Raw genomic sequence first — 13319 nt, 5'->3', positions numbered from 1 at the left:
CCAGAGGGCAGCGGACAGTTAGGTACGCTAGTCGGTATGAGGACGCTCATGGTTGTTTGACTTGGATCTAGCTCTTCTTTTCCCCTCTGATCGTCTATCTCGCGACATGGGAAGAGTCCCAGTGTCCACAGACGGCACAGTGAATAGAAGGCATATATGTATCATGGTGATCTGTAACTGAGAGCAAGAGTAGAAAGTAGAAGGAGTTAGAGTTAGAAGTACATACCATAGGAGCACATTGCACGCTCTTTTATAGTGTTCAATTGAGGGCCGCTGGGTAACGACCGCTAACAGCCAGTTAGGGCTTGAGCGGTGTCCAAGTGACGGGTGCGATGCCCGGCGTCAGCGCGGTCTCGAGGTCCGCTGCGGTCGCGGATGGGTCCCTGAAGAGCGCGGAGACACCTGTGGGAGGGTCCCCTAGTAGAGCTGCGCCGAGTCCGCCCAACAGCGTCTCGTAGGTCTCGAAGGACCCGGCGGCGGGGTCCTGGAGGGACTCTTGGAATTGGCGTAGAACAGTGGGTGTGCAGCCGTCTGCTAGTAGAGTGATGGCACACCCTCCGCCACCGGCGCCCGTCAGCTTTGTGGATCCGATCTGTGCCGTGTCTGCGGCGAGTTTGACCCGTTCGAGTGCTGGATGCGAGACACCAAGGGAACACAGCAGTCCCTGGTTGACGTTGATGAGTGTAGCAAGCTCGAGTAGAGTGCTTGGGAGTGCGGTGTCCGTTGCTGCTGCAGCTTCCAGGCAGGAGACGGCACGCTGCGCGCATTGGTCCATTGCCTCGAGGATGGGTTCCACGAGCAAGGTGTCCCTTTCGTAGAGGTCTCTGACTCCCTGCACGAGCTGTTTCGTAGACCGGGGGACACCAGTGTACGTGACCAGTAGCCGCAACTTTGCGGAAAGATGATCCGGTAGAGTGATGAATTGGAACTGGTGGCCCTTACGGTACGATATCACTCCACCGTACGTCGCCACGGCGTTATCGATCCCGGAGGGGTCCCCATGGATGCACTTCTCCCCGAGTAAGGACCATCCGTTCACTTGGGACAGTGTGGGACCCGGGGCGGTGTCCCGTAGATGCAACATCGCAGTGGACAGCGCGACAGAGATCGCAGCGGAGGAACCGAGCCCTGCACCAATGGGGGACGTCGACTTCAAGACAAACCGCAGGCCCGTGTCCTCGGCACCGCATATCGCTGCAAACAGGTACAGGAAGCATATGGCCGCTTGTACGTGCACCGGGTGCTCCACAGACGATTCAGCAAACTCTTGCACTCTGGCAAGCAATTGTTCATCCAGTTGCAACGGTGGCGGGCCCACAGTGGGTTGAACCGCACCAAACACGGTCCGCAATTGGGTCCCTCCCCATTGAGCCTCGAAGTGTATATCTGGGAACACCAATTGCAGAGTCCCCGGGACAGTGGTCTTCTCGACGTGCAAGTACGTGCGCAGTGCGTTGACACTCGCAGCGGCGGCGAGTTTCCCGTACACCGCGGAGTGCTCCCCAAACAGGATCACCTTCCCCGGCGCACACGTCGCAAACGGCAGCGTCACGGTCATCTCCAATTGCTCTGGTCTCTCCACCTCATCTCATCTCATCGTCGAGAGCCCAATCTTCTTCTTGTATTAAATATATAGTTCAGAGTTGGGACGTACTACTACCATCTGCAAAGGAGCGGTTGCTACGGGAGGGGACGTTGGAGCACGTTGTGAGAGTCTACAGTATACGGTGGACAGCTGGGTTGTGAAGATACAAGCGCAACCACTTGAGATGCCGCTGTTTTCTACGAAGCGGTTCCATATTCCAACGCACAAGAGTGTGGAGACAGGGGGCGATGCTGAAGGGGACGCGAGGGAGGGCGATGGGCCACAGCCAGGTCAGATCAACCATGCTGGGACGTCGTCGCGGTTCGGGGACCTGCTGTCACCACACATCTCGAACTCTATGATGGATCTGAAGCGGTTTTTGAGGCCTGGGGCGGCGGCGACGGCGACTCCGACTCCGACTACGACTACGACCACGACCACGACCACGACCATGACGGTTCCCGGTGGCACCGCGGCCCGTCACGGGAGAAGGCACACTTCCTCGGAGTTACAAGACGAAACGGTCGCGGAAGCCGACACTAAGGCATCAACTCCTCGGGCATCCACTCCGAGGGCCTCAACGCCCACAAGGTCTATCTCCTCCGCAGAGATGAACGACGACTCGCTGCTAGAGAGCAAGTACGGGCAAGTGGGCCAGATCATTGGTTCTGGAGCCGGTGGGTCTGTTAAGTTGATCAAGCGGCCCAGTGACGGGCGGGTGTTTGCCGTGAAGGAATTTAGGGCAAGGAAGGACGGAGAGACGCTTTCGGAGTACGGGAAGAAGTGTACCACTGAGTTCATCGTTGGGTCCTCGTTGCACCATGCGAACGTTGTTGAGACACTCGATATTTTCAGTAATGGGCCCAAGGACAAGTACTTCGAAGTGATGGAGTACTTACCCGTGGATTTCTTCGGCGTCGTGATGAGCGGGGTCATGTCCCGAGGGGAGATCCACTGTTACTTCAAGCAGTTACTTCTCGGGGTCGAGTACCTGCACTCGATGGGGATTGCGCACAGGGACTTGAAGCTGGACAACTGTGTGATGACGGAGCAAGGGATTCTGAAGATCATCGATTTCGGGTCTGCGGTGATATTCAAGTACCCGTACACGCCCGGGATCACCCTAGCGCGCGGGATCGTCGGTTCAGACCCGTACCTGGCCCCCGAGATCGTGAAGCACCCTTCACACAAGTACGACCCGCAATTGGTCGACGTGTGGTCCGCCGGGGTGATATACTGCTGCATGGTGTTACAGAAATTCCCTTGGCGTGCACCGCGCAGCTCGGATCGCAACTTCAGGTTGTACGACATGCCCGATGACGAACCGCACGATTACGAGCAGAGCGCAAGGGACCATGTCAAGATGAAGGCGGGCCCGGCACAAGAACCAGAGAGTAAAGACACCGAGGCAACCCCGCAACCCTTACCGCACCACCACCACGCGAAACACGGGCCCTACCGTCTAATGCGGCTTCTCCCGCACGCAGCAAGACCTCTCCTGTCCCGTATGCTCCAAGTAGACCCAACGACCCGTGCCTCGGTCCACGACGTGACCGCGGACGACTGGTTCAGCTCGCTCCCGGCGTGCACCGAAGTGGCCACGTCTGCCGCAGAACATACCACCGTGCGTGCCCCAGGACACCACCACACGATCGTCCGCGACGGCCAACCGCCGCTCAGGGTCTGACCGTCAATGCCACCGACGTCTTGTAAATATTAAGAAGAAGATTCATTAAAAGAAGAAGACCTCAACCACTACTACTGCCACAAAGCGCTACAACGACGAGTGGCCATGGAGTGTGAGAGTGTTAGTGTTGCGCCGCTGGTGCTGCTGTCTGTGCTGGACCATTTCGACAGGGTCGTGATGGGCCCTCACCCCCCAGAGACCCGGGTTGTCGGTGTCCTGCTCGGGGAGAAAGTTGGTGGTGTGGCGAGTGTCAAGGTCACGAACTCGTTTGCGATCCCCTTCGAGGAGGATCTGGCCACTGGGGTGTGGTTTCTAGACCAGAACTACATCGAGAACATGTGCGAGATGTTCAGGAAGATCAACGCCAGTGAGCAACTCGTTGGATGGTACCATTCCGGTCCGAAGTTGCGTCGTTCAGACATGCAGATCAACGACTTGTTCAGACAGTACACTGCGAACCCCTTGCTTGCCGTGATTGACGTGAAGCAGACTGGTGCGGGTCTCCCCGTGGAGTGTTATGCCGCTGTCGAACAGATTAACGACGACGGGTCCGCCACAGAGAAGTTCTTCCAACACTTGCCCTGCGAAGTCCGCGCGGAGGATGCAGAGGAGATCGGTGTCGAGCATTTGCTACGTGACGAGAGGGACCAAGCAGCTGGGCCCCTGAGCGTGCGGCTCACCGCTCAACTGCACTCCTTGCAGAACTTACAGTCGAGACTCGCCCGGATCGTCTCGTACTTGGACCGTATCGGCCCAGGGGGGGACCTCCCTGCCAACCATGCTATTCTGGGGAAACTTCAAGATGTGTTCAACTTGTTCCCAGTGCTGGGGGACTCTACGCCTTTGCAACACGCACTGACCGTCGAGACGAATGACGAACTCATGGTCGTATACGCTGCAAACCTCGTCCGCACCATCATCGCCTTCCAAAACCTCATCGACAACAAGATCCAGAACAAGAAGCTGGCCACGGCGACTACTACTACGACAACTACGACCTCACCACCGCAGACAGCGTCGACATGACTCCGCTCTGCTCTTATAAGTACAACTCCGTAAGTAATCAGGTTCTGCATTAATTGCAACCAACAACTACTACCACTACAACTGCAACTACTACAACAACTGCACGACCAATGCTCCTGCTGATGAGGGTCAGCGGCGGTGTTCGTGTCGGGGTGTTCGGGGTGCGTGCGGTCTCCAAGTGCGCCAAAGCAGGTCAGTCCCACGGGGTCCAGGGATATCATCCGGCACCACCCCACCATCTCAACACGGCAGCGATTGACTTCACGCCGAACGTCGTCCTCACGAGGCGACCGCTGGGGGGGAACATCGTCGGTAGGTTACGTTGCACTGACGATGGGGAGTTGCAAACGGCAGCAGCGGCGCCGGCCGGTGCAAACCCATTCAACGTGCAGTCCGTGCAGCACGCAAGAAGGACGAGACCAATTGATACTACCTCCCCTGGGGTCTCCCTCGCAAAGCTCGCCATGCCCTACTACCAGTTGACGAAACCGAGACTCACAACACTCGTCATGCTCAGCGCTATCTGCTCTTACGCTCTGTCACCACAGGCAGCGTCCCTGGGACAACTTATCTGCCTCACAACGGGGACCCTACTCACCTCGGGTGCCGCTAACGCTATCAACATGGGCAGAGAGCCAGATTTCGATCGACAGATGCTCAGGACTCAGGCTCGACCCGTCGTACGTGGACTTGTGTCCCCAAAGCAGGCGTACGCCTTCTCCTGCTTAATAGGTCTCGCTGGAACGGCGACACTCTACTACGGAGTGAACCCTACTGTTGCTCTGCTTGCAGCGGCAAACATCCCCCTGTACGCATGGCTGTACACCTCTTTGAAGCGCGTCAGCATCGTCAACACATGGGTAGGCGCCCTCGTTGGTGCGATCCCACCGCTCATGGGGTGGGCTGCAGCGTCGTCCCTCGAGGACCCTGCAGCTTGGTGTCTCGCCGCTTTACTCTACTGTTGGCAGTTCCCACACTTCAACGCCCTCTCACATAGCGTCCGAATGCAGTACAGGAACGCAGGGTACCGTATGACCGCGTGGGTCAACCCAAGACTCAATGCCCGCGTCGCTCTCAGGTACGCTCTGCTCATGTTCCCCATATGTGCGATGCTAGCATACTTGGGGGTCACAGACAAGTACTACGTTTGGGACTCAGCGGTGCCCAACGCATGGCTCGCATACTGGTGCTTCAAGTTCTATTGGCAGCAAAGACGCAACTACTCAGCGGATGTCCTTGGTGACCGCAATAAGTTCACCGCGGGGGTCCAACTCGCCAACACGTATGCTAGAAGGACAATGCTAGCAAGTGTTTTGCAACTCCCGGCGGTGTTCCTCCTAGCGATCCTACACAAGCGCGGGAGGTGGGACTTCCTCTGGTCGCGGGACGACCGTCCGATGAAACCTTAGAGGACAAATAGTCAATCTCATATCCATGTACATACATACATCTACACATACACTATTTATTGACTTGTACCAACGGTCCTCTCCCTCTCTCTATTTACAGGAGACTCTCAGTAGAGTCATTTTGGTGTCGTCGTTGTCTGGGACTCGAGGAATTGCTGCACGCGAGAACCGATCAGCTCGATGTCCTCGTCTGTGATCATTTGCTTCTTGTGTTGCGATGAGTTCTTGCGTTGTCGCATCGCGGGCATCGCGGGCATCTCCGGAGCGACAAGCCGCTTGATGTCCCGCGGCGTAAGCTTCCCACGTCTGTACTTCGAGTGCGGGTTGCGCACTGTCGCTAGAGCAGCAGATGGGATGGGTCCGCGCACGAGAGAGTCCACCCAGAAAGACTGTTCTCGAGCGACACCAGGATCAGTTCCTAAGGTGCCCGTCTCCTGCGGTTCCGGCCGCGGCCAAGGGATCACCAGGTCCCGCTGTCCAAACACACATCGGTAGGGCATCTTCCGACGGTACCACTTGTCGTAGTACTCCCCCTCGAACATGACATTGTCCACTGCGACGGTGCGCAACTTCCCATCGTCCTGAGGGGACTCGATCTCTGCTACTAACCGCAGATCCTGCCTCCTCAGAGCCTGGGGCATCGCTACAACGTGCGACTCCTGTCCCTCCTGCCAGAACTCTCTTGGAACGACAACGGTCCTTTGTGGACCACTCTCGTCCAGCAGGTATCCGTTCGTGTTGCGGTCGTGCTCCCTCACCACGGCGATGTTGCCCCTACAGGGACCCCTCATGATCACAACACGGTCCCCCGGCATGAACAGCCACTCTTGCGGTGTCCTGTACCGCTTCGCCGGGTCCATCACCCGCGGCAAGTCCGGTCTCAGGAAGGAAGGGACCGCTCGTAACGCCTCCAACTCGCGCTTCCGAGCGACCCCGGGCGTCGGGTGCGCCAGTTGCTCCATGATCCGCGCACCGGCCTTCGATATGTGTCTCGAGTTGAACGACATGGCGTGTCCTGGACTAGTTGAGCTGTTCTTGCTGTTGTCGTTGTTGTTGGTACTTCGTTACAACTTCTTCTTCAATTCGATATCAGAAGGCGATGAGACGGTGGTTGGGATCGGAGTCCATAATACCCAATATGAGCGTTACGGAGGGTCAGCGGGTCGTTGTTGGTGTGCGTCAAGGTGATGTGCAGTGGGTGGCCGCGACGGTGCGGATTTGCGGGCCCGTGCGGTTTGCTACCGGGGAGTGGGTCGGGTTGGAGCTCGATGGGCCCCAGGGGAGGAACGACGGGTCGGTTGGTGGGGTGCGGTACTTCTCAGTGGCACCACAATGTGGGCTGTTTGTCAGGGCTGCTGATCTATGGGTTCCCGCTCGTAGTGTAGGGGCCAATCGCAAACTTATCGCGCTGCTGGAAAACAAGATTCGACGGATGGTAGACTCCAGGACCCAATTGGAGCACCGTTTGGTAGACCGTGACCGGGAATTAGAGAGACTCACCATGGAGCACACAGAACTTGCACAAAGGTTTGATGATGCGCTTGCGGGGGTGTCAGTTGCACCGCAGGATCTCCAAAATCGGTACACGCTGGTCCTGGCAGAGAGGGAGACGCTCATCAGGGAGAATAAGAGACTAGGTGAGGCTGTTGCCGCAGCGAAATCCCAGTTGCACACTCAGCAGACTTGCATCGCGGAATTGTCTAAACAGTTGGACTCACAAGAGTACAGGGACGACATTGTTGTCCATTTGACAGAGACAAACTCGCAGTTGACCACTCATGTGCAGTCCCTCCAGCAGGAACTTTCCGGGTTGGAGCATCTCAGTGCAAGATTGGAATCCATGGAGAGCAAGTATAAATCTCGCATCGCTGATCTGGAAGACCAGTTGGACCGTTTACAGACAGAATTGTCCACTTTCAAGATGTCCCAGCAGAGAGCGCAAGCGGAAGCGGATACTTTGTCCAGTCAACTAGATTCTCTCATCACGAGGGAATTGCCTGACCGAGAACAGCAGATTGAAGTACTGAATTCGCAAGTCGCCTTGTTGCAGGAACAAGTAAGCAAGACGGCAATCTACCATGATTTCTTTCATCAATACATGGCCGGTACCGAACGGATCCCCTGGAGGGATCTATCCCCCATGTTGAGTTTCATTCGTTTCAAACTCTCCCAGAGTGACCAACCAAATACCGAGAGGTGGCTCCGGTTAACGATATTAGAAACGGTTGTGCTGCATTGCCAAAGCTTAGGTTCCGTAGTGGGGGTCGTTACGGTGAATGACCTGTTTAATATCAGGTTGTGGAACGAACAGCGATGGGAAGATTTGACTGAGGGCATCTTCAACTGGAACAATGTCATTCAATGCATTGACCGCGATCCTCTTTTGAAATGCAGTGCCGCATTCATGGTATCTATCTACAAGTATGTCTTCCAGAATGTCTTGCCGCAGATTCTACAGGATACTGATAACAACGCCTTGCACGAAAGATACTCACAGCTGTTGGATCTAATTGAAAAGACTTTGACCGATGTTAAGATACGGAACGTCGAAATTCACGCTGGCGTGGCCCCTTTGATAGATGATCTTGTGCAATGTTTATCAGTTATGGGCCAAGAAACTTTACCAAGCCAATTCCAAAAACTGGAAACTCTTTTAAAGGACTTGGTGGGAAATCCTTCGGTAAACGGTACACCAAAAGAGTTCCCTCCCAAGAAAGAGCTGCCTTCTCCAGAACCAGTGCTCGATACACTCCCCTCACCAGAACAAGACAAACACTACACGGAGGAGCTTGCTCTAAAGGAACAACTGATTAAAGAACTTGGCGTTAAAATCGAAATCATGAAGGGGAAACAAGCACGAACTACAAAGCAGGAACAACTCAATATCGCCTTGAAGACCAAAGTACAAAACTTGACCAAAGTCCAAAAGTTGCAAGAGGAACAACTGGGGGAACTTCGAAAATCAAATACCATATTGAGGAAGGACTTGAAGTTATCCAGTTTAAAACAATACCATACCATTCCAAATGGTGCACTAGACAATTACGTACTGCAACGTGATACAGTGGACAGGATTGACCTGTTGAGTGAGATTAAAGATTTGAAAGGGGCTCTGAAGGATAACCTTAGCAGAATAGCCTCGCAAAGGAGACCAAATTTGGATTGGTTGAACGACGATGCCACGCCGCCATCAAAATCAACCAAGCGTCATGTACATGGCCTACAGCTGGGAAAACTCTCCCTGCTGGCCAATGGTTTGGAGTCTTTTGTTGATCAATCAGGTGTTTTAAATACTGACGGTGACAGTTGTTCCAATAGGAAGTACATCGCTCTGCTCGAGAGGAACCGGAGGAATGTAAAGAATGCCATACATGATGCTATTAAATGCTAATTTATTGTTGTATTATACCTTTTCATGGGGGTAACTGAGAGCCTCTCTGTCGCACAGCCTTTTTCACTATTTTCCGTGGCCATTTAGGCGGCTTCTCTATCTTAGCTGCCGGCTGTAAGAACTCCAGAACATTCATAATTAAATATTCCACAATAGCGCATAACACAAACAGATGCCTCGCCCATATTCCGTCATCCCTGTAGTATACATTCTTCATCATCTTGAACCAGTCCTTGTCGTCTGGTGATGCCTCGTCAAAGATTTTGTCGTAAACGTGAGTGGTCCTCTCAGCAACATCCATCCAGTCGTACATCTCTGCCACCTCATCGTGGAAAGTGGACGTGTCAATAGCGCCGGATCTAAACAACGAGATACCCTTGTTTGTTGCCTCTGTAATGCAGGAAACAGAAGTTTCTTCCGCATACACAGTCATATGTTCGGGAAGCACCTCAGGTATCCCGCCGACTTTTGTCGTGACGATCAGCAGACCACACGACGCCGCCTCCACCAGTACAGTGCCAAACGCCTCGGTCAAACTCGCATGTAAGTATATATCGCCTTGACAAAGTACGTCCCTGATCTTCTCGTGCGGCACCGCCCCGAGCATCTTGACCCTATCCTGTAATCTGCAGGACTCCACGGTTTGTTGCAATTCCACGAATTTGGGACCGTCACCTGCCAACAAAAAGTCCACGTCTGGATGTTGATCACATATCGTTGGAATGATCCTACACAGTAGATCGGCACCTTTGTTCGGGAACAGTCTTGAAATGAGGACGATTGTGATTCTTTCTTTATTCCTCCTTGCAATGATATCGGAATCGCTCGGTTTGAAGTCTCTGTTGATCACAGCATTCGGTATCACGTACAGTTTCTCGGGATCCATATCGCACCTGACCATCATGTTCTCTTTACAGATGTTGGACACACAAATGACGCCATCGACGTTCCCCAGCGTGAAGAGCAGCAATTTGTTCAACAGGATCGACCCAAGCACAGAGAACCCGTACAGAGAGTGGTCCGTAAACACTGTTTTCATCCCAAGCGCGTTCGCATGGGTGATCGATTCCTGTGCCATCGCAGAGGCACTCCCATGCGAATGCACAATATCGATCTGCTCTCTGATCAGAATGTGCCTGATGATGGGCACCATTGAGAACACAGAGGGGAACGTCGTCTCCCTGTACAGCACAAACAGCGGACAGTAGTACACTTTCAGCCCGTTCGTCAAGTATCTGACCCCGACACGGTCCTTGTACGAGTGCGTGATGATCACAACGTTGTGACCCAACTCGATGAGATTCTGAGCCAGGTGGAACACATGGAACTCGACACCCCCTAATTGCGGGAAGAAGAAATCACAAATCATGGCAATGTTGTAACTTCGCCTACCAGTGTTCGACCCAACCACTTGGATCTCTGGAACTCCGCCATCTGCTGTCTCGCTCATTCCGATTCAAAATACTCAGTCCCGGGGTCAATGAAGAAGCGTCCAGTTCCTATCAAAGAGAAATCTACACCAACACAACACAACGGAGCAACCAACACTAGCAACACGACACTCTGTGGAACTGCTCAATCTTCGTTCCCTCGCAGATGCCTTGTCTCTGAGGAACTTCTTCGTCTTTGGATAAATTCGAACAGAAACCGGTTCGAACGTCGAGTTGTACAGTTACTCGCTGAAGACTTCTCTTGTGACTGTTGGCAGCACCGTAGCACTGATGAGGTTCCAGATCCCGTCGTTTGGTAGGGGTTACAAGAGTGTTGCGCGCGAGGACGTTGAGACTAGTGCGGCCTCGGGCACCCTCAGTGGCGGTGATGATGTGTTAGAAGAGGCGTCGTCCAGCGGGGCGCAAGACGTCGGGTTGCTCCCCGGTGGAGAGATACCCGTGGACCCACCAATGTATGACGGTTCTGGGTCTGTCCCGGGGTCTGTGCCCTTTGAACAGATGGATGTGGAGGATGTGCCGTTGGAGGGCCAGTCGACTTTGACTTCCATGTCTGGGAAGGTCGGGAGGCTGATCGATAACCTAAACATAAATGTGATTAGACCCGTTAGGCAGAAGGTGATGGACCCGCTGGCGCAGCTTCTGGTTGTCGTTGATGAAAGGACAGACTTCTATCTTAACAAGATCGGGAACCCGATTATCCTGAGGAGGTTTTTCTACATCATCTTCATGTCGACCATCGCGTGGGTCGTCATGGCTAGTGGGTTCCTGCCCAACAACCATGCGAGCAGGTTTGGTGGTATGTTCTCGGATCACGAGATGCTGCTCCAGTACGCCAGACAGACGATGGACTTTTCGAAACTGGAGAGAGATTTGGAGTACGTTAGTTCCATCCCACACATGTCCGGTACAAAGGGCGATACTGCTATCATGAACTACCTTGAGGAGTCCATGGATGCGAACGGGGTGAAAGTGATCAAACAGTTCCAGTACAAGGCGTATTCGAACTATCCAAAAGATATTGCATTGAGTATAAAACTGGCCAACGGTGACATTGTGGATCTGCAACTGTCTACAGAGAATTTCAGCCCACTGACAGCAAATGGAGCCCTGGAGAACGTCAATATTGTCTACGGTGATAAGGGTTTAAAGGCACAACTAGAGGATTTAAAGAGTCAAGGTCTTCTAGATTCCGAGTTCGTAATAATGTTGAAGTATTCGACGTTCCCCAACGAACAAATACTGCTGGCAGAGCAATATGGAGCGAAAGGTGTTCTCTTTATGACTGGGAAGCATGGGGATAACGGAGACCTTGTACAGGCGAAACCGGCCTCTTACCCGCAGTTCAGTACTGGTGACATTCTAACACCAGGGTACAATGGCCCCCTGACTGACGAAATAGACATCAACCAGGCAAAAACGGTCCCAAGGATCCCAGTGGTCCCTCTTTCGTACAACCAGGGGAACAAAATACTGGAACAACTTACTGACAAGGGCATAAAATACAGTGACGGGACGTTTAGTGGACAGAGCGACGATGTGAAGGCGAACTTAAAGGTTGTCACTGCGGTCAGGGAGAGACAACCGGTATACGATGTGATAGGGAAAATAGAGGGCAGGGAGCAAACAGACAAAGCTATAATTATAGGTGCGTCCAGAAATTCCAACAACCATGGTGCCAGATACCCTGGTTTCGGGACCGCGATGCTTCTATCGTTGGTCGAGATCTGCCAAGAAATGAAATATAAGTACAACTGGAAACCGCTACGGAACATATATTTTATCTCATTTGGTGGATCCGAGTTCAATTTCGCAGGTGCGACGGAACTAATGGAGGAGAGGATGACTGCGTTAAGAGATGAAACGTATTCTTTGATAGACATATCGCAACTGGGGATATGGGACGACACGAAGCAATTGAACGTCCAAACGCACCCATTGTTGCACGATCTTTTCAAGAACGAACTGCCCAAGATGGAGTTCGACGTGAACGTAGAACACGTTCAACAATACGGAGACTGGATACCGTACATGGCCAATGGGATTCCAGTCACAGTGTTGTCCCACCCACAGATTAAGAGCAGACAGTTGCCCGTAGAGACAGCGGAGGATACTTTCAGCAGTATACAGGACATGATACGGGATGGGGAAAAGGGCGAAATGGCACAAGACTTGTTGCTGTACGTGTTCAACGCGATATTGAAACTGTCAGACAACGCATATATACAGTTCGACATCGCGGACTACATCTCGATCGTGGAAGGCGCACTCAACAAACTGAAGGAGGAAGTCGGGGACCGTCTGAACACGAAACCGTTCTTTTTCGGCATATCGACGTGGAAACGTATCGGGATAGAGTGGGACAATTGGGTCAAAGCGTGGAGTCACCTCGTGATTGTGCAAGAGGACGGGATTGAGCCATCGCTTGTGTCCGTCCACAGATGGACATGGAACAGGAAACTGTCCAACGTTGGCAGGCGGCAGCTTTCGCTCGCGGGGTTCCCCTACGACCGGAGTTTCTACAAGAACATACTATTTTCGCCTACCTTCTGGACTGGGGACGCAAGTAACGGCCGCTGGATATTTCCCTCGGTAAGGGACGCCATCGACCGCCAGGACTGGGCGACCGCCCAGGAACAACTCAACATCGCAGCGAAGGTCTTGAAACAGTCCGCCGAATACTTCATCGAGGAGAACGACGGCAGTATCTCCTTCCGCTGAGTGACCGCGGGGTCTGCAGCAGCAGCAGAGCCGACTGGGCTCGATATGGGGT

The 13319-nt window shown here is 53.4% G+C and overlaps 8 protein-coding genes across 8 annotated transcripts; 5 read left to right on the top strand and 3 right to left on the bottom strand.

Annotated features, from left to right (window-relative positions):
* Positions 1-298: 298 nt before the first annotated feature.
* On the bottom strand, positions 299-1558 carry ERG12 (mevalonate kinase; the record flags this gene model as incomplete). The annotated part of the gene is made up of 1 exon (XM_022610202.1): positions 299-1558. The coding sequence occupies one exon, from the start codon at positions 1556-1558 to the stop codon at positions 299-301; it is 1260 nt and encodes a 419-aa protein (XP_022466522.1).
* Positions 1559-1769: 211 nt separating this feature from the next.
* KNAG0J01950 (uncharacterized protein) lies at positions 1770-3272 on the top strand (the record flags this gene model as incomplete). The annotated part of the gene is made up of 1 exon (XM_022610201.1): positions 1770-3272. The coding sequence occupies one exon, from the start codon at positions 1770-1772 to the stop codon at positions 3270-3272; it is 1503 nt and encodes a 500-aa protein (XP_022466521.1).
* A 105-nt stretch (positions 3273-3377) lies between these two features.
* On the top strand, positions 3378-4298 carry RPN8 (proteasome regulatory particle lid subunit RPN8; the record flags this gene model as incomplete). Its single annotated transcript, XM_022610200.1, has 1 exon — positions 3378-4298. The coding sequence occupies one exon, from the start codon at positions 3378-3380 to the stop codon at positions 4296-4298; it is 921 nt and encodes a 306-aa protein (XP_022466520.1).
* Positions 4299-4408: 110 nt separating this feature from the next.
* On the top strand, positions 4409-5707 carry COX10 (protoheme IX farnesyltransferase; the record flags this gene model as incomplete). Its single annotated transcript, XM_022610199.1, has 1 exon — positions 4409-5707. One exon carries the CDS (start codon positions 4409-4411, stop codon positions 5705-5707), a length of 1299 nt encoding a protein of 432 aa, XP_022466519.1.
* Positions 5708-5823: 116 nt separating this feature from the next.
* On the bottom strand, positions 5824-6714 carry MRPL40 (mitochondrial 54S ribosomal protein uL24m MRPL40; the record flags this gene model as incomplete). The annotated part of the gene is made up of 1 exon (XM_022610198.1): positions 5824-6714. The coding sequence occupies one exon, from the start codon at positions 6712-6714 to the stop codon at positions 5824-5826; it is 891 nt and encodes a 296-aa protein (XP_022466518.1).
* Positions 6715-6806: 92 nt separating this feature from the next.
* On the top strand, positions 6807-9098 carry NIP100 (Nip100p; the record flags this gene model as incomplete). Its single annotated transcript, XM_022610197.1, has 1 exon — positions 6807-9098. The coding sequence occupies one exon, from the start codon at positions 6807-6809 to the stop codon at positions 9096-9098; it is 2292 nt and encodes a 763-aa protein (XP_022466517.1).
* Positions 9099-9120: 22 nt separating this feature from the next.
* On the bottom strand, positions 9121-10548 carry SPT14 (phosphatidylinositol N-acetylglucosaminyltransferase SPT14; the record flags this gene model as incomplete). Its single annotated transcript, XM_022610195.1, has 1 exon — positions 9121-10548. The coding sequence occupies one exon, from the start codon at positions 10546-10548 to the stop codon at positions 9121-9123; it is 1428 nt and encodes a 475-aa protein (XP_022466516.1).
* A 271-nt stretch (positions 10549-10819) lies between these two features.
* On the top strand, positions 10820-13267 carry TRE1 (Tre1p; the record flags this gene model as incomplete). The annotated part of the gene is made up of 1 exon (XM_022610194.1): positions 10820-13267. The coding sequence occupies one exon, from the start codon at positions 10820-10822 to the stop codon at positions 13265-13267; it is 2448 nt and encodes an 815-aa protein (XP_022466515.1).
* Positions 13268-13319: the final 52 nt, after the last annotated feature.

Source organism: Huiozyma naganishii, chromosome 10, assembly GCF_000348985.1.
Source record: "Huiozyma naganishii CBS 8797 chromosome 10, complete genome".
Classification (NCBI taxonomy): Eukaryota; Fungi; Ascomycota; class Saccharomycetes; order Saccharomycetales; family Saccharomycetaceae; genus Huiozyma; species Huiozyma naganishii.
Note: the sequence above shows the minus strand (reverse complement) of the source record. Positions and strands in the feature narration are given on the sequence as shown.